The sequence below is a fragment of the Podarcis pityusensis genome, assembly GCF_964106645.2.
Source record: "Podarcis pityusensis genome assembly, chromosome: 8".
NCBI classification, from domain to species: Eukaryota; Metazoa; Chordata; class Lepidosauria; order Squamata; family Lacertidae; genus Podarcis; species Podarcis pityusensis.
In genome coordinates, this window is record NC_138033.1 from 24287542 (window position 1) to 24308415 (window position 20874).

General features: G+C 48.6%; 1 protein-coding gene across 1 annotated transcript in view; it reads right to left on the reverse strand.

Annotated features, from left to right (window-relative positions):
* The window catches only part of AHDC1 (AT-hook DNA binding motif containing 1), a 194930-nt gene that overhangs the window by 9815 nt on the left and 164241 nt on the right, over positions 1-20874 (reverse strand). Inside the window, 2 exon segments of the mRNA XM_081015687.1 lie at positions 1294-6348; positions 7526-7563. Coding sequence (XP_080871813.1) covers positions 1337-6348; positions 7526-7563 — 5050 coding nt within the window. The 3' untranslated portion in view covers positions 1294-1336.

Below are 20874 nucleotides of genomic sequence, written 5' to 3' on the forward strand. Positions count from 1 at the left end.
CCAATTGAACAATGTTCAGAGCACAACAGAATAATACTAAACTTGTGCTTGAGAGGCCTGCACTTACTTCTGTTAGCTTTTGGTGACCACCTAACCAGCACTTTGGGCAGCATTCAACTCATGAGCCCTGACAATGGAAGGCTGTACAAGAACTTCTGCTGGCACAATGGGGTCCCCACCCCCATGCACATACCCAGAATTGGTTCAGGAGAATCCTTGGAACAGCACATAAGAGGAAAGGGCAGAACATTCCACCAGAGATGCTAGTGTTGGCAGAGGCGTTCAGCTTAGCGTTATGCTGAATTCCTCTCTTAATATTATTTATTTATCTATTTTTTTCAGTTTATTTCTTGCCTTTCTGCATATAGTCCCCAAGGTGGCTAACACAGCAATAACAGAAATATAATAAACCAAATAGCTTGGATCCATCTTGCTTTATAGCTACTTTCCCTCTCTAAAATCACCCCCAAATCTCCTGTTAGCAGTTTTCACCTCTAGAGCTTATAGAAAGGCATTCTCAATACCTGCCCCTCATTCATGGAGCTTCTTTCACCTAGAGGTTCTTTAGAGCTCAGGCTGAAGTGCATTTTGGAAGTAGTGAAAGGCCCTTCAAGTTCAGGCATGCATCTGGAAGCTGAGGCTATGTACACATAGTTCCTATATTTACAGCATTTTGCTTTTTGCTAACTTGAGGGACGATTCACAGGTCCCTGTGTTTCTACCCCAGTGTGACAGCATCCTTTCTATAATATCTGAAAGGTGTTTGTGTGTCTGAAAATGTGTGTCCAGGAACTTCTGCTGACCATGACTTCTTGGAGACAGCCATAACACCCTACAGAAGTTACAGAAAGGGACAACGCCAACCTGGGACAAAGACACAGGGAACTGCATTTTGCTGTTGCATGTGAAGTCATCATTAGCACAGAGCTATCTCGCCTACATTTTGCCATAAGATGCAGAATACATATCTGCTTATTTACACCTCTGCCTGCAGCTGTATAACATGCACATCCGTGTCATATAAAGGCCTCATTCCTATGTAGTAACTGCTGGCACACAGACATCTGCTTTAAGGCAAGGGGCTTCAAGGATCTCAAAGCCACCACCTTTCTCCCCTCCCTTTGCCACAGTGCATCCCAGGTTTGATTCCCCCTCGTCCCGCCTTTCATGTGCCAGGAAGCCCTTTCCTGGCACAGGTGTGATGAAGCTGAGTTACACAACAAGCCCAAGACTCCCTCCCCTTCCCATTAAAGCATGTCCCCTCCCCCTCCCCCCTTTTCCTCCAGCACCTACCCTGAAACAAAACCTCGTTGTCTGGTTGGCACTTCAGATGACACTACAATGAGGTGACTGTGAATGTGTCCTCAGGATGTTGCTCTAGCATTGGACCCAAAAATGCGCTCTTCTGGGCTGCAGTCATGATGGGGTGCCCTTGGGGTGCAAAACTGGGGTACCTATAGTTGTCCTGCAGCGGCAGCATAGAGTCTCTTGGGACTGGGGAGATATTCAAGTCGTTCATCAAGGGGCAAATGTAGGCCCCTCGGTGGTGGGCCCTTGCCATGTCCATAGGCTCCTTCTCGCTCTTGGAAGGGTTGGTGTTGGGGGGGCTGGTCAGGTGGGGGTTGAGGCAGGAGACATCTGGGCTTCTCCCCATGAAGTCCACTAGCATCCCAACCCCGGCTTTGTTGTCGTAGGGAGGGCTGCGGGTGCTGGAGGTGGGGGAGTACCAATAGTTGGGGTTTTTGCAGCTGGGCGAGTCGTAGTGTGGCTGGGACATGGGCAGGTCCCGGCAAGACATGTGCGCGGCTGGGTGGGGCATGCCACCAGCCCCTTGCATGCTGTGTTTGAGCGAGTCGCAGGCCGGGAGCTTGCGGATATCGCTGGGCCTCAAGTCCTCTTTGAAGGCCAGGGTTGGGGAGCAGTTGGGCGAGAAGGCTTTCTGTAAGCTTGCTTCAAACACAGTCTGCTGAGGGGGCGGGGCAGCAAGCTGGTGGGGCAGGGCGGGGAAATGCTTGCTGTCCAGGTCTGCCTGCCCTAGGCCAGGGGAGTCACTCTGGAAGCCTTGCCCAAAGGTGCCGTCCGAAGGGGTGGAGGGGTTCATGGAATAGGGCCCAGCAAAGTCGCAGGGGTCCCTTTCGCTGAGCCCAAAGCCCCGCGACTGGGAGGGCAGTGGGGACATGCTGCTGTCTCCACTGTAGTAGTCCAGGCCCAAATCTGTACTGTCTTGAAACATGGGGTTCACTTGCTGGGATTTGGTAGGAAACTTGGTCTTGCCAGTGCCTCTCTCCTTCTTGGAGGCACAGGCACCTCGGGAGCCTCGTGGCTGCCTGGCCCCCGTGCCCCTCTTGGAGGGGTATGCACCTGTCGAGAAGTTCAGGTGAGCAGCATCAAATATGTCCACTTTCTTCCGCCTACCACGTCCCGGCTTGGAGCTGCTCTGAAATAAGACACTCTGGTTCCAGTTGTAACCTGGGGCCGAAGATGACTCATTCCAGTCCATCATCAGCTTCTCCAGGCTAGAGAGGCTGGACTGGCCCTCACTAGACGAAGCCTCGCTGTTGGCCCTTCTGTAGCCAGCTGGCTGGTTGAACTGGGTACTGTCCGATGAGGACTCGGAGAAGGTCTCAGAGACGGTCTGCTGCTTGGCCTTCTGGGGTGTGTAGTTGGAGATATCCAGGATAACATTGGGTTCGTTGATATGGCAGTCAAAGCCTGGGTTGTAAAGCTGGCTGAAGGTTTCAGAGTTCCAGTCCAGGTTGCTGTAGCCTTGCCGGAAAGCCCACTGGGAGGCACTGGGAAACTGCCGGCAGTTCTCCGGGGAGGGCTGAAAGGAGACTGAGCCCTTAGGGACCATGTAGCCACCTGGGGACACAGTGCTTGCCCGGCTGTCGCACCTCATGGGCGTGTGGGAGGCGCTGGAGAACTGGCTGGGATCTGAGCTGTTGAAGAAGGAGGCCTTATTCAATGGCAAGCTGGGCCCGGAAGTCTGCTGGGCATAGCTGGCACTATGGGCACTGCTCGGTGATGAGGGCAAGCTGTTGCCACTGCCATAGGTGAAGCTGCAGTCTTTGTTGTTGGGGCAGTCCTGTGTGGCATGGTATGGCTTCCCTTGCTGGAACAAGTTAGAAGGTGTCACGCTCTGCCCACCACTGTTGCTGAAGCTGCCGTACTGTGCATAGCTGGAGGCTGCTGTGGAGTGGGCGGTGGGTGACCTGGAGACAGCAGAGAGAGGCGCCAGCTTCTGAAAGGCATCTGTGCTGCGGCATTCCGAAGCAGCCTGAGAAAGGCTGTATCCCGCTGATCGGCTGGGAGGGAACGACTGCCGGCTTGTCATGGCTGTGTGAAAGGGTGCCTCAGTAGTAGCAGCAGTGGTGGTGGAGGAGGGCGTGACTTTACCCCCTCTGCTTGGGTAAGATGCCATGCCCCTCTGCGTAGCGATGGCATTAGGAGGAGCCGTGTACGAAGGAGCAGATTTCCGTGACTCAGAGCGTGTATTTGAGAGGGCAAAGTCTAGCAAGTCAGAGGAATCATCTGAATCCAGCAGGGAGCGGAAATAGCCTGTGAAGAGGCTCTGTCTCTCCTGGCTTAGCTCGGACTGTGATGATGGATTACTCCCACCATAAAAACCAGTCCTACTGGATGAACTCGTCTCCAGCGTCGAAGAGTGAAAGGTCCGAGAGTCTTGGTAACTGCAGTTCCTGTTGGCTTGGCTGGAGAGGTGTCCATGATGGGACATCCAAAGACTTTCTTTGTCTCCGCCCCACTCAGAGGTCCCATCACTGAAGTTCTGGCCAAGGTTTTGCTCAGGAAACAGTGCCCCATTCTTGCGAGACCGCCTCTTCCTCTTCGGCTTCTCCATGGAGTCGGGCTCTGGCCGGCCCCTTTTTCGTGGGTGAACAGGGTCAGCATGCATGGCTGCTCCTGGGGCTGCCTTCTTCTTCTTGCCGATGCCTTCAAAAAAATCACTAAAGGAGCAGCGAGGTGACCGGGCAGAGTGGCCCCCTCCACGTCCAAACCCGCCTCCTTTACCACCACGTCTGCGGAAACCTTGGACCCGGTGCAAAAAGTGGGAGATGCTTTGAGTGTCTGGGGCTTGGTGGATGGAGTCTGGCTCACTTGGGGTCCAGCAGCGAGGCGGGGAGCAACGAGCCGAGCACTGGCTCTGGCGGTTTAGGAAGGCAAGCTTTGCCAGGACATCAGAGTAATCAGCTTTACTATCATTGGTGTCGGCGACATACGAGGGCTGTGGTGATGCCAGTTTCTGTTTCCTCCTCCTCCGCTTTTTCACTTCTGGGTTGGGTTCCTTGGGTTTGCAGGGACCCAGCATCAGGTTTTTGGGGGGTCTCCCCCGCTTGCGCTTCAGGATAATAGGCATTTCACCTGGAGGAAAGACCACCACCACATTACGACCGTTGTTCTTCATCTTCAGCAGCGGAGTTGGCTCCAACGAGCTGCAGGTTGTGAGCTCTTTGCCTTCCAGGTTCAAGTTGCTGTTGAGGGAGGACACTTTGTATGTCGTCTTGTTCCTCCTCCCAAGGGAGACAGGGATCTTGGCCATCTTCACCACCATCCTTCGCACTCCACGGCACTTGGGTTTTTGGACCTGCAGGTTGGCGGCTGGTTTCTGGCCATCTTCAGGTTCCAGTGGGGAAACGATGGGCTCCATCACTTCTGCTGTCACCGGCATCCTGACTTCATCTGGTTGTGCCATCACCACCTCCACCGGTACAGCCATGGGGAGGACTCTGTTCTCAGCTACAATCTCTGCCCGCCGGCCCCGGCCACCTCTCCGCCGGCGGCAGAGCATCTTTGGTTTATCTGTTCTACGTAGAGCATATTTCCTGTGATCATCCCTTCCCCGCCCTCCTCCTCGCCTTACTACTCCTCTCAGGGAGCAGCCTCCAAGGTGGGAGCTGGGCTGCAGCGAATGTGCTCCTAGGGACTCATCTGTCCCTAGCTGGGGCTGGGAGTCTAACAACTTGGGCAGGGGGCCTAGCAGCTGGGCTTCCGGATCCAGAAGCTGGGCTTGGGAGTCGAGCAATTGGTGGTCCAGAGTCCCTAAAGACTGGAGCTCTAGTGGCTCAGAAAGGGGTTCCAGGGACTGAAGCGATAGTGATTCAGACAAGGGCTCCAGATTCTGCAGCTCCAAATGCTCCAGAGTCTGCAGCCCCAGTGGCGCAGGCAGTGGCTCCACCGTCTGCAGTGCCAGCGGTTCTGGAGGAGGCTCTAAAGACTTAGAGTCTACTAGCTGAGGCTGGTGTTCCAGAGAATGTGAACCAATTAACTGGGACCTTGAATCTAGCCCCTGGCTTTGCAGTAACTGGGAGTGGGGCTCCAGATGTTGATGATCTATTAACTGGGGGCCTGGGCATGCCAAAGAAGCCAGTTCGCTCAGGATATCTGTATCAGCCAGTTCGGGATAGTCAGTGGTTTCAGATTCCGAGCTGCTAGCTTCATCTATGCTGCTTGATGATGCCTTCAAAGCAGGGCTACTCTGGGTGGCTGGGTACTGGGCACTCTGGGTGTCCCCCTCTGACTCTCCTTCACAGATGCCAGTGGGTTGGGTCTGCTTGGGCAGCTCAGCTTTGGTGCTGCCCTGCACTGCTACCTCCTCGGGGCTACGGATGCTGCTGGCAAGCATGGGTGAGGAGTAGAAGCTGTACTGCAGGCCCTGATCCTGGCCTTCCTCGTTGAGTGGTGGGTGGCTGTTAAGCTCTAGGCCACTGCAGTCCAGGTGAACGCCACAGCTCTTCAGGTCCTGGGAGAGGCGGTTGATATCCTTCATGATGTCTATGAGCTGCACCACAGGGTAGAGGTTGATACGGCCATTTCCACACTTGCTCTTTAGCAGCGAGATGATGTTGTCAATGTTGCACCTTCCTGAGGCCAGAGTGGCATTGGAGAAGGTCTTGGCAGCTCTGTCATGCGTGGCTGTCTCATCTAGGCCCCGGGTGTCAACAGGGCAGCCCAGAACATTGGCCGACGGCAAATCCTCTGCCTTGGTGCTGCCATGGGCGTGAAAGCTCTTGTACCGGTCAGCCGTCTCCGCATGACGCAGTGAGCTAGACTTGTGCTCACGGCCTAATGCTGAACAGGAACCTTCAGGAAAGCTGAGCATGCTGAATGACAAGGCTTTTTCAGCCAGACACGCTGAAACCTTTTGACCAGGGTGCCCTGCCTGGTATAACTTTGGCTCTTGGGAGTAATCAGAAGAACTGCGGATGGCGCCTCCTGCTGGTGGGACTGACGGGCCCTGTGATTTCAGGCGCTTCCTAAATTCTTCTTCACCGGCATGCCTCTTGGCAGAACAGTTGCTGGGATGTACATCTGCAAACGTGGAACCTGGACCTGGAACAGGCAAAGAGGAGACATTAAGTTTGTCATGTTAATTGGTTCATGTAGAAGTGTGTGATAGACTTCAATATAAGACAGCATTCACTTCTGGGGCTTCATGGAGGATGCTATTACAGTGGTACCTCGGGATGCGAACAGGATCTGTTCCGGAGCCCCGTTCGCATCCTGAATGGAACGTAAGATGTGACAGTGCATCTGCGTGTGCGCGGGTCGCGTTTTCCCGCTTCTGTGCATGCGTGTGACATAATTTTGAGCGTCTGCGCATGCGCGAGCGGCGAAACCCAGAAGTAACGTGCTCCGTTACTTCTGGGTTGCCACAGAGCACAACCCGAAAGCGCTCAACCTGAAGCACATTCAACCCGAGGTATGACTATTGCTATTATTTAAATTTGTTAGTCGTTTTATCTTGCCCAGGACAACCCAAAGCAACCTACAGCCAAACAAACAAACAAACAAACAAACAAACGGACAATAAACCCAACATAGATACGTTAAAACCAAGAGGAAAGAGAAATACATTAAAAATATCCCACCCACTTCTAAAAGGCCACAAATAATTAAAGTCCTGGTTAATATAGAGGAAAGTTTTTGCCCGGTGCCTAAAAATATGTAGTGAAGGCACTAGGTGAGAGCATTCCACAAATGGGAAGCCACTGCAGAAAAGGCTCGTTCTCATGTTGTCACCCTCCAGATGGTCCTCAGATGATGAGCACAGTGTCTGAGTGTAAGCTCACATGGGGAGAGCTGGTCCTTGGGGTATTGTGGCCCTAAGCAGTTTAAGGCATTATAGGTCAAAGCCAGCAGCCCAGAAACTGATTGACAGCCAGTGCAACTGGGTCAGGATTGGTGCTATATGCTCAAACCATCTTGCCCTGGTGATCAACCTGGATGTCAAATTCTGCACCAGTTTCTGGATTGTCTTTGGAAGCAGCCCCATTTACCACACATTGCAGTAATTTAACCTAGGGGTTACCAGAGCATAGATGGCAGAAGTTAGGCTATTCCTGTCCAGATGCAACCCATGCAGACAGAGCCCAATGCAGGAGAACAGATGTGCATGTGTTACACAACAAATGAACTGTACAGAAGGGTCCTCAGCACCATTTGTTTCACTGCTGCTTTGCAAGAGAAGAGTGGGGTGAAATTACAAAGTCCACAGCATAGAACTCACCCTCTGCTTTGCTGTTCCTGCTGTTACACTTGAATTCTCTGTGGAGAAGTAAGACAAAAAAGAAGTTGTTTAGCCTGGAGAACAATCAGAGCCACCCTTTGCAGTCCTTCCTGTTGGTGGCTCACTCATGTCAATCTCGTTCTGCAACAAGGGACCTAAATCTTCAGCTGGGCATTTAGTTGTACAAATATCCTCTTAGTTTTCTGGTGCCCCAGTTCTGCACAGACAAGCAGTGTGGGGGTGGAAAGGTGACTTAATGAAAGAAGGCATGGCTGGCTGACACCTTGAACAGGAGCACTCCACCATATTATTTTGCTGGTCCCACCTGTGGTTCTGATTATTATCCCACCTCAGAAGGGTTTTCTCCCATTAGCACTGTGCCTTTTCACCTCAAACCAATACCTTCTTTTGAGAGGGTTGCTCTTAACAGTGTTTCTGGGCTATGACTGATAACGAATTGCTGGAACACCTTTATACTTCACCAGTCGCCCTTGCGGGCCCCAAAATAGGTATGATGGGGGATTTCTTTTTTAGAGGGGGAACCCCCAAGCACTTTAAAGCAGGTACAATGCCCTTTTCTGACTGGAGCAGATGTGCTCAGAGAACAAGTGTTGTTTTTGCTGTCTAATATCCCTCAAATGCTGCTATTACCCCTAAAGTAACAAACAAACAAACAAACAAACAAAAATACTAGCACAGCACAGATATCTGCATTTCGTTCTAATGCAGAGCTAATAGAAGCTATTTCTGTAGCTAATTAAGTGGGAGGGGGAGCTATTTAGATTGAGAATATGGCACCAAGGAAAGGGTTAAGCATTCAATTCACCCCTGGCTGCTTTATAGGCAAATATAACAACTCTCCCACAGCATGCCTGTTTTCGCCCTGATTCTCAAAGGGAATAAAACAAGTCATTGTGAGGTTCCACTACAGTGGAGATTCCGAGGAAAATCCACCTCTCCCAAACATGGCTGCTTCATCTTATGAAGATTTTAACTATGACCGCTTACTCAAGCGCCATTGAGCTCAGTGGTGGTTACTGCCTGGTAGGTGTGTTTAGGGCTGCACTCTTTAATGTGGGTCAGGTAGCTCTTACTACCCAGCTTTCACTCACATTCAGACAGACAGACATTCAACAGGTGTAGTCATGAGGGAATTGAATTGTTTTTATTTCTGTCTGTCATTTAAAAGCTCAGAGCCTCTGTCGAGAGTGGAGGTGGGTAACTCTGACCGAAAAGGGGAAAAAAAGTTGATATTTCAGATGCATGCCAATAGTGGAAATGGAAACTATAAGCATGGATTGTATGATGGTGGAGGAAGGCAGATATTCTGGATGTATTAACAGGAAGTCAAGTATCTGGTTTATGTAGCACAAGTCATTTTTGGCTACAGGCTCTTGCAGCCACGTCTCCACTAGGTGTCCCTGATGAGCTACAGATCCCCTTCCAAGCCGCCATGTCTGTCAAATGGTTAAAACCCCCTCCCAAAGTTATTCCCACTTTCCGTTTAAACTTTCTGACCTGGCTGTGCTACTTCTCTGGCCTGACAGAAAGCCCTCTTTGTGCGGTTCCCCTTTTTGTGCGACAGCAGCCGAGCACTTTCCTTGCCCAGAGCCGGCTGAGGGAACGCACACCTGGCACCAGAAGGGCCCCCCCTTTTTTATATATAGTATCAGTTACACAGTCTGTGCCTCCCCACGCTCTGGAAAGAAGGGCGACAGAAGGAAGGAAGGAAGGAAAGAAGGAAGGAAGGACACAGAGAAAGTGACGCTGAGGAAAAGAATGGAAGTTCTTTGTGTGCAACTTTCTCCTTGGCGGGGAGAAGGGAGGCCCATGCTGAACATTCACCATTCCAGCCTAGCCCCAAAGGGCCGGCCTCCACTTCAAACGAGTCTCATCCCTCAGACTGTGGCAACCCTAGTCTGTCTGGGGAAGCCTTGCTTCAGACTGGCTGCACGGACGACAACCGGCCTACGCTGAGGCCAAGGGAGCTATGACTACACATGAAGCAGAACATGCGTATCGCCTCTGTCTTTGCAGGCTTTGCTGGCGGAGGCGAGCAGCAAATGGCGTCTTCGTCCTCTGCTCCAACCCCACCAGCCCAAAAACACAGCACCCAAAGAGCGTCATGCTTTTGTGGCCCCTGAGATAGAAAACTCCACACATGCCCCACCTGGCAATAAAAAAACAAAACAAACAAAACACCCCAGTAATAATTTGCCGTCCTGTCATGACACCACAAAGCCAGCTGCCTGTGTGGACTGTTTCGCTCTCCCCAGTAGAGGCAAGTTCAGCCTCTACTGGGGCAACTTCAGCCTGCCTTCAGCCAGCGCCCAGCTTACACACAGCCATTCTGGGAGTGGCACCGACTGCCCGCATCCTCCTCCTGAGTCTCAGTGTTGCCTTTGCAGAGGATGGTGGCAACAGCAGGATTAGTTGGTTTCACCTACTGTTGTTGCAGTTATTTCTTATATTTATCAGTAGTTTTTTTATAAAAAAGAACAACAACCCCAAAAACCAAGCCCTGAAAACAAATAGAAAATGTAGAGTAAGAAGAACCCCAAATGGTCACTGTAATACAAATAAAGGAGCAGGTCCAACTCAACCTCCCCTCTTAGAATATATGCAAGGCCTAGCTGAATAAACATGTTTTTGCCTGGCACCTTAACACAGGTAGTGATGGCAGCCATGGCTTCCCAGGGAGAGCATTCATCAACGAAAGAGCCACCATGGAGAAGCCCTGCTTTGTGCCACTAGAAGAAGAAGAGTTTGGATTTGATATCCTGCTTTATCACTACCTGAAGGAGTCTCAAAGCGGCTAACATTCTCCTTTCCCTTCCTCCCCCACAACAAGCACTCTGTGAGGTGAGTGGGCCTGAGAGACTTCAAGAAGTGTGACTAGCCCAAGGTCACCCAGCAGCTGCATGTGGAGGAGCAGGGACACAAACCCGGTTCACCAGATTACAAGTCCACCGCTCTTAACCACTACACCACACTGGCTCTCACTATCCTCTGCACCTCCCTTGGGAGGAGGCAGACAGAGAAGGATCTCAGATGAAGAATGAAAGGTCTAGGTTGCTTCATCAGGGAGAGGTGGTCCTAGAGATGATCCAACTACTGGCCGCCTGAGCATGAGCTTCCACAATCTCTGCCTAGGGTTGCCATACATCTGGGAAATCCCCCTCTTTGGGGGGGCCAATATGCCCATCCAGGGGGATTTTTACATTTTAAAGGAAATGTCTGGGTTTTGGGGGGAGTTTTTTGGCTCAGGTGTGGCAGCTGAGGCTTGGGCTGCTCTCCACGCCGTGGCCACTGCCAACCCGAGCCAGGGAAAGAGGGGTGCAGGCATGGCAGCAGTCCACATGCCCACGCACCTCTTTCCCCAGCTTGGGCTGGCAGTGGCTCGGGCTGTCCTCTTCTTTGCTCTTCAGTATATGGCAACCCTGTCTCTGCCTAATGGTAGGGACAGGTCCTGGTTCGCTTGAAGGCCTAGTCCTCACAGGGTTGAGCGACCATATTGTCTTCCCATGGGCATCTGGTTGGCAACTGTGAGAAAAGAAGGCAGGACTAGATTGGCGTTCGGTCTGATACAGCAAGGCTCTTCTTATGCCTGAATTGCATCACTTTAGATTGTGGGTAGAGGTTCATATGACGGAATGTTCCTTCATTCAAAAGCATTCCCTGCTGACAGAAGCCTTGCATGTTAGTGGGAAGAGATTCTCCCCTAGCCTTCAGCTTAAGAGCTACTTTTCTGTGTACAGAGGGTTGTTCTGGAGGAGCATTTGGTCATTATAGTCTCAGGGATTGCTTCTCTCCATATGAGCCTACCTGGACCCTGAGATCATCTTCTGAGGCCCTTCTTCATGTGCTTCCTCCATGAGAGGTCCAGAGGGTGGCAACATGAGAATGGGCCTTTTCTGCAGTGGCTCCCCAGGGAAGTTCATCTGGCACCTTTATTATATACATTTAGGCACAAGGCAAAAGTCCTTTGGTTGAGTGACATCTGATATCTGATACCGTTTCAAATGTGGGAGGGGGAGATTACACTGGTCAACAATAAATTTGTTGTCTTCATTTTTTCAGTTGATTTAGGACGAATCTGATGCGCTGAATCCAAAAATCACATTGGTTTTGCTCAATCAGGTCAAGTTTTTGAGCTATGGCCACATGCCGTTTTTTTACGTTTTTGTTGTTTACGCTTGTGTGGAGCATTTTAGAAGAAGTTGGTGGGGGTAAAATGCCATGTCGAATAATTGTTTTGATTGGAAATGATTATTTTAATGACAAGAAGTATTCAGGTCCGATAGTTCTGGGTGATTATGTCAAAAAGGGATCAGTTTGAAGTCACAAAACCTCGAAATCTTCCATATATTGGTGCAGCAAAGCATAAAGTTGCTTACCATGCTTATTTGGGTATTAAACTTGGTGACCAGGATAAAGCTTGGGCGCCACACATGGTGTGCAAGGCATGCACCGAGACTCTACGTGGGTGGACCAATGGCAAGAGGAGTCTGAACTTTGGAATTCCCATGGTTTGGAGGGAGCCGACAAACCATGTCACTGACTGCTACTTCTGTGCTGTTGATGTGACTGGGATCAACAGAAAGAATCGGAGCAGCCTCAAGTATCCTGATCTTCAATCAGCACGTCGTCCTGTAGCTCATTGTGATGAAATTCCAGTGCCTATCTTCGGAGAACTTCCTGACATTAGTGACGAAGATGCCTCCAGTGTTGAAGGACATGAAGAAGAAGTGGTTCTTAAAGATGATGCTCCACATCCATTTTCCCAAAAGGAGTTGAATGATCTAGTTCGCGACCTCAGCTTGTCAAAGGACTCTGCCGAACTGTTGGCATCCAGATTGAAGGAAAAAAACCTCCTCTCTGACAGTGCTCACATCAGCTTCTTCCACAACAGGCATCAAGAGTACCTCCGTTTTTTCTCAGAAGAGAAGGACTTGGTGTACTGTGCAGATATTGCGCAGCTTCTGCTCAAGCTTGGAGTGCCACAGTACGAACCCAAAGATTGGAGACTGTTCATTGACAGCAGCAAGCGATCACTGAAATGTGTTCTGCTACACAACGGCAACCAGTTTGCCTCTATACCCCTGGCTCACTCGAGTACACTGAAGGAGAACTATGAAGCAGTGAAGTATGTGCTGGAGAAAATTGGTTATGATCAGCATAAGTGGTTTATTTGTGTTGACCTGAAGATGATGAACTTTTTGTTGGGACAACAGTCTGGCTTCACCAAGTACCCATGTTTTCTGTGCATGTGGGATAGTAGGGACCGTGCTCAGCATTACACGAAGAAGAAGAAGAAGAAGAAGAGTTTGGATTTGATATCCCGCCTTTCACTCCCTTTAAGGAGTCTCAAAGCGGCTAACAATCTCCTTTTCCCTTCCTCCCCCACAACAAACACTCTGTGAGGTAAGTGGGGCTGAGAGACTTCAAAGAAGTATGACTGGCCCAAGGTCACCCAGCAGCTGCATGTGGAGGAGCGGAGACGCGAACCCGGTTCCCCAGATTACGAGACTACCGCTCTTAACCACTACACCACGAAGAAGGACTGGCCTGTGCGGGAGGAATTGGTGCCTTGCAAAGAAAGGAATGTCATCAATGACCCTCTGGTGGACAGAGACAGAATACTCTTCTCACCGCTGCACATCAAGCTCGGCTTAATCAAGCAGTTCACCAAGGCTCTGGACAAGGATGGTGACTGCTTCAACTTACTTGTGCCAGGCTTTTCCAGGATTGACCATGGAGAAGTTGAAAGCTGGCATCTTTGACGGTCCTCAGATCCGTCAGCTCACCAGAGATCCAGAGTTCGGAAACTCAATGAACGAAGTGGAACTGGAAGCGTGGAAGGCATTTGTTCTGGTAGTGAAGAACTTTCTGGGCAACAATAAGGCCAGAAACTATGTAGAACTTGTCAACAACATGCTGACTGCTTTCAGAAACCTGGGCTGCAACATGAGCGTCAAGATGCACTACCTATTTTCACATATGGACCAGTTTCCTGAGAACCTGGGTTCAATGAGTGACGAGCAGGGGGAGAGATTCCATCAGGACATGAGAGAGATGGAGACCAGGTATCAGGGTCACTGGGACGCAGTCATGATGGCTGACTACTGTTGGACTCTGAAGAGAGACCTCCCTGCTGCTGAGCATTCCTGGAGTTCCAAGAAACGGAAGTTCAGGCCCTGAAGTTTGAAAAATAGTGAAGCAACATGCAATTTACGTGTACTTATCTTTATCAATGCCCACCATTCAGTTTACAGTAAACCTGACCTGATGGAGAGAAACGGATGCCATTTCCTGATTCAGCAGTGCAAAAATACCCTAAATCATTTGTAGAAATCTAGACAACATTCAAAAAGTAAAAAATTGTTGCCCAGTGTTATTTGTTTGGTTTTCTTCTTCTTAATATTATATATATTGTGGTTTTTATATTATAATTTTATGTTGTGAACTGCCCTGAGTTCTATGCATAAAGGGTAGTATGCAAATCTAATAAATAAATAATTGGAGTTTAAAATTGCACAGCCCAAACTCCTTAAGGAAATTTGAGCTGGCTCTAACCAAGCTGTGTGGTGTGTGTTTCAGACCCTATACACTGAGACTGGCTCCCTAAATACGGCCAGGCAAATAGAGTTTTTTGTGTTGCTTGGCAGGTAAACTGTTTTAATGGGATGAACTCAGTTTTTATCTGCTGAGCCTGTCTCCATTTTATATTGTTTTTATTGTTTTATTATGATATTGTGATTTTTAATTGTTGTAAGTCACTCTGACTCATGCATATGCATTAGAAGGGTGGAATATAATTTTCAAATAAGTAGATGGATAGATATAAAAGAAAGAATATCATATGATAATCAGAGATCAGCCAAGCTGCCTGGTTCAACACATTGTATACCCCCATGCAATTATGCGTGGGAATATGAGTCAGGGGCTGTAGATCAGTGCTGAAGATCTGCCTTGCATGCAAAATGTTCCAGATTCAATCCACAATGGTCTGGTAAGTATAGGAACGTAGGAATCTGCCTTACACCAGGTCAGTTTATGTGTCCATCTAGCCAAGTATTGTCTGCTTTGACTGGCAGCAGCTCTCCAGGGTCTCATATCACCTGTGCCTGAGCCTTTCAAGTGGGGATGCCAGAGGTGGAATCAGGGATCTTCTGCATGCAAAGCAGTGCTTTACTACTAAGCTAGATAGAGTCCTTGATTACTAAGATGTCTGAGTGCCCTGGGGTGGGGAATAACAGCACAATTAAGTTCAACAAAACAGTAAACTTTAAAATAATAAAAACACATATTAAAAGTTTACTGTTGTGTAAGTGATGTGTTTATGCAGCAATATTCTTTTTTTAAAAAAAACAACACAATAGCATCTTGAGCTCTTATTGGTAGGACAGGCTATGAATAAAAAGTAGAGGACATAAAATATAAAAGTAAGTTTTGCTCAAGGTAAGAAATACATTCCCAAAATGGCAGAAAGAGCCATTGGGACTTTCCTTTCTCACCAGCCTCTTTAACTGAGGGTCCAGGAGAGCTGGGGCTGATGGGAGTTGTAGTCCAAAACATCCAGAGGGCATCAGGTTGGCAAAGGCTGCTGCAAATCTTTCACCTCACTCAGCCATTAGTGGATACAAACACACATAACAAAGGAAGAACTGGATACCTTGCCAGGGGGCCTTACTTTCTGTTTCCAGGGCCATAAACCTACTTTGCTTTCCCATTTATAGGGCAACTGATACCACCAAGGTAAAAGCAACTTTGAAGGTAACTTTGTTGTTGTTGCTAGATTTATATTAGTTGCAATGGGCGTAAATCAGAAGCCCGAGCTTCTGATGGTACTCAGAGGTTAACAATGGAAGTGGTGGGATTACTTCCAGTGATAATCAAAGTCTGGCTCTGTTTTTACACACTGCCACAAACCACTCTACACATGTGGTGCTGGCAGGATGCCAATGGCAGGATGCAGACCGAGTCCCACATGTGCCAGCAGGATCTTTTCACAGCATTGCCACAGAAGTGGCTGGAAGTCAGCAGAGGTCAGCACTTTCCTGTGGCCGCTATGGGCTGAGATGGTTGAGACTTCTCCTCTCTTAAGTCATACAGTCAAAACGTACAAAGGAAGCACGTTCCCCCCCCTTGCCCTTTCCATTGTTATGTTTGCATTTTTTTAAAAAACTGGTTCATGAATGTTTGTTTTTGCATCCATTCTCCATACTTCATGAAACATCATTAAACTTTGCAATACTGATGGAGGAACTGGAGTGAGAGAGATATGCTGGCCATATTATGGGTGCTAGACAATTGGTACTTTCTTCCGCTGCCTTCTTCCCAGTCTATATTCACCATGCTGGAAATTTGCAGAGCTAGTTTAGCAGAGGTCATTCCCAAAAGAGGAAGACGAGTCTTTGTAATGAGCCTGTGGGGAGGGACTTTGTTAAACTATCTGTGGTGTTAGACCTGCCTTCATCCTGAAATAAACTACTTATGAGATGTTCCACAAGATGTGCTGAAAAAGCTCCTGGTGCACTGTGCTCTCTTTGAACAACAGGGTGCTTGAATCTGTGACTGTGCACAAATACATACCTTCTCTGACCTTTACAGTTTGATCTGCAGGGGTACATGCCACCAGTTCAAACACTGATTAGTCATTTGTTTTGCCTCTTTCCCCATGTTTCAGACAGGCTATCTGCCTTTTTATGGCAAGTGTCGTTTGTAAGTTCACGTCAATGAAACTCCATTCAAGGCTTTTAAAATATTTTTTTGTTTTTAAGTAACAGAACTGAGGGTGGGGGGTGGGAAGGTAGATTCATATTGCCACAAACACTGGACCGTCAGCGCTGTGCACAACCCACTTCTGTTGCAAAGCAGAAGAACCAATTTCGCCTAAGTTTGACCTGGGAGAAAATCTGTTTTGTTTAAAACAGACTGTACTGAATGCGCTTCCAGAGCGTCCTACTGCTCAAGCAATGTTTCGTCATTATGCACCCTGGGTTTTAAAGCCAACTAGCCCGGTGTGTGCCCTTGTATTTAACCTTGTTTCCCAAAACCTGGGCAGTTTCCTTTAAAACCTCAATGAGTGATATGAGAAACATTTTGGCTTTCAGTTTTTAACAAGGTATGTTTCCAGTCCAGAGACTCCCAACTGGTGGGTCAAGATTCCACCAGATTGGAAGTTGTGCATGGTTCCCCAGGAAGCACATTTAATGAGTTCAGGTATTTATACTTTACTCTGTATAACTCACAGCTAACAGAATATATTCTAACTCCTTTTGTGTGGTTCTGTCAGTTCTATTATTTGTTAAAAACGGAATAGAACAAAGAATCCACCAGTCCAGTGTGTTGCAAGGACTTTCTGTAAAAGCGCTGACAGTGGTAGGCATTGGGACACTTGCCCCATAAGTGTTGCAGGAACAACTTGTGATTCACCACATGGAGCAAATGCACACAGATAGAGCTGTTTCTGTGACCTAGCAAGGTCTTTGCACTGGTTAAACTATGGAATTAGCTCCCTCAAGAAGTAGTGATGGCCACCAACCTGCATAGCTTTAAAAGAGTAGACATAAATTCATGGAGGATAAGACTGTCAGTGGCTACTAGCCAAAGTGGCTACTTTCTGCCTCAGCTGTTGGGAGGCAGTATATCTCTGAATACCATTTGCTGGGGCTCACAAGTGGGGCAGTGCTGTTGAACTCTGGTCCTGCTTGTACGCTTCCCACAGACACCTAGTTGGCCACTGTGAGAAGAAGATACTGAGCTAGATGGGCCATATGCATGTTCTTCAGGACTCAGGAAATAGAGTGTGTGAAATATCAACCCTTGTCATTAGTAGGTAGCACAAAGCCTCTGGCCTGGCCTGGCCTACTATAAATAATGGCCGCGTTCCTCTCCTGGTAAATTCTCTTACCCAGCTCCTGACCGTAGGGGTTCTGGACTGGATATGTTATTCTCCAGATCTAGATTCAGAGAAATTCACTAACGCAGCCTAGTCTTGACACTTCCACTGATTCTGTGGCTGAATATTGCAATGCACAACTGGGAAACACAGGAACGTGTTGAAGGAATTTCTTGTTAAAGAGCTAAGCTGGAAGTGGGAAGCAGCCCCCACCAAGGTTACATGCAATTTCTCTGGGTGGACTGCGCCACCTCCACTGACCCAATGATCCCCATCTCCACTCTGCAAAGTCTGCCATGTGGACCAATGGGGGATAGGCACAGTTGCCATTCTGAATGAGTGCATCCAAGCCCTGATGGGAAAATGCCATGTGGTTATGCCCTCAGGCTCCAGTCTGGTGGGTAGCAGCTCCAGGCTTGCAGGCTGCACTAAAAGGAGGCTGAGGTGGTTCCAGGCCTGGTGCTGGAAAAAGAGGCTGAGCCACAGCAAGAACAGAAGGGAAGAACATTTCCCCTGAGAACAAGCCAGCCCAGCTCAACAGAATGCCTCCTTTCTCCCTGTCCCACTCTGCGCTGCAAAAATGCAATTGCATACTGTTTAATGCTTTTAATTTACAGCTACCTTCTGCATTACAAAGTGTTGGTTTTTCATGCCGTTCTGAGAGCGGGAGATGCAGCATGCAACTATCTTAAAGAAATAAAACAATCATATACATCCTATATACCAGGAGTAGAGAGCCTATGGATCTGTAGATATTGTTGGACATCTCTCATCAGCCCAGCCAGCTTGGTCAATGGTCAGAGATGTTTGAAGCTGCAGCTCAACAACATCTGGAGGGCAGCAAGTTCCACACCCCTGTTATATACTAATAGCAACTGCATTATCCAAGTGCTTATCCTTTTGTAGCCAAAACAGCACCACCCATGCACAAGAGAGAAGTGACAACAACAAAGAATACAGAAAAAACACAAATTTAAAAGAAGAAAAATTCTGCTTGATATTGTGGGGAGGCACTCCCAACAAAAGTTCAATGAGGACGGAGTGTGCTCTATGGGCATGGAATGCTGATGGGCTGTGGGGCAGGGTAGAGAAAACTAGTAGGAAGGGAGAATAGAGTATCCTGGGAAAGGACATGGCTGGCAGGCTTTTTGAACAGGAACATTCCACACTGCAAAATTTTGCTGCAGTTTCCACTTGAAATAAATACTGCAATAAATAGAATGGAAGGGAGGCATAGCTCTACTCAACCATAATATGTTGATGTAGCAAGTGGTACAATTCTTTTAGCCAAAACATAAGGGTGCATGGGTAAATGATAAGTGGCATGCTATCCTGACTTTTTCCCCTAAAAGAAAACACTTAATCCATACAATGGGGCTCAACCAAGGCACAGCTAAACATATTTTCAAATCCTACAGATTTCAATTTGGGAATTAAAGTCTGTGCTGCTGAAATCCCAGGAATTGTTTTAAAATAATGCTTAACTTTGGCTGGATTATTTATTATCATTAATTACATTTCTACACTGCCCTTCATCTGAGGATCACAGGGCGATTTACCACCTCATGCAAGGTGATGGGTACTCTGAGCTACTTATTTATATTTGGAAAGATGCTGCTATGGGAAAGGGTTAACATATCCAGGGCACCTGCATGTGGGAGGGGGGAGGCATTAATGGCTTTGACTCCCAACGCACACCATTCCTTATGAAACAAGTAGGGCAGAGAATGGAATGGCGGATCCACAGGCATGAGCTATGCTGCATTATCACTCAGAGAGGCTCACATTGTATTTTTGGAGATGGAGAAGTGTAGGTCAAGATGTGCCTCTTCAACTGGGCGGCTGGGAGGGAGGCAGTCCAGCCTCCTTCCATTCTCTCCTCCCGTGCCTCTGCACTCTCAACCCCCCACCCATAAACATCTTCCCCATGTTGTTTCACATACTGTATTGTCCAGCCTCTTCTTGTTCCTCTTCCCTTCAGTCTTGGCACTGAAACCTTTTCCACTGCAGGCCCCAGCCAGCCTGCTAGCGAGACACAGCCTTCCCTCCTTCCCTCTCGCTCAGCTCCAGGAGGGCTCCACAGCTCAGAGCGCCTCTACAGGAAGTGACCTCAGTTCTTTGGCAGGCTTTGCCATGTTGCACCTACAGGAGCCATCTGCACCATTCAGCAGGCTCCTCTCTCCTCCTCCTCCTCCTCCTCCTCCTCCTCCTCCCCACTTTGTGAAGGACCATCACCCTTCCGCCTTAGATCTGCTCAGATCTTTTCAAAAGGGCTGTTTTTGCTTCATTTTCTAGATTCTCCGATTTTTCTGTCCCCTGCCTCCAAACTTCCTGACACTGTCCAGTACGGGTAAGAAGGAAGGACTCCCATGTCTGCCGCAGACCTGGCTTTCCTCCTGATTTTCCGTACACTCCCACCCCGTTCTTGTGAGAACACTCCTTCTTTCGCTCCCCTCCCCACCTCTGCTTCGCTGTTTCCAGGCAACTCTTGGCCAGATGTGGAGTGAGAAGGGTCAGGGAGGCAGTAGCTGTGCACAGCAGGGATCCACAGAGCCCTTGAGGGCAGCAGGGAGGGAGGGTGTTGGAGGAACCAAGATCTCTCTCTTCTAGAGCACTTCCTCAGCCCCCTCCCCCTTTCTATCAAAAGGGCTGAAGATAACAGGAGGAAAGGGAGGGCTCTTTAGGGAGCCAAGAACAGGGATGTGTGTATTCAGTCATTACACTGTGCAAAGAATAAACCCAGTACTACTGAGCATTCAGAATTCTCAGACTCTGCTCACTTTCTAAAGACAAACCCAAGTTTCTAGTCCCTAAGGCAGCCAGGAGAGGTCTATACGGAGATTCAAGAATCCCGGTTTTTCTTGCAGTTTTAAATAGTTTGTTTGCAGCCTTGTGTTTCGATGCTCAGGATCAGCATTGGGAAATCTCCTAGATGTCTGGTTGCACTGTGCTTCAAAATATATCTCCTCCCTCCAATGAGACAAAGTTTTCCCTTTTCCTGACATGTTACCTTCACAACCATCCTGCGAGGTAGGTTATGGTGAGAAAGCAAGCTTTGTGGATGCATGGTCTGGTTAAGGGTCAACCAATGTGAGCAAACTGGCATGGTGAATTACGTTTGGCATGCAGTGAGGCCCAGCTCCCTCCCAACAACATACACAAGCCTGCAACCAAGACGATATTTGCTTATGAAGTGGCAAACACGGGACCGAGTCATGACATGTCTAGGAAGTGAAAGCATCATGAAGTCACAGCTCTACCCTGGGCTGAGGTCTGGCCAACACTACACAAATTTACAGAAGAAAGGGTGGCAAAATACTTGTAGATGAATGCATGGCACTACTTGGGGCAGCATGCCAGGCAACACCTTTTTTCTTAATGGTTCCATACACTAATGTTTAAAAAACCCAAACTTTCCCTACAAATAAAAGACTAGCATGGCAGG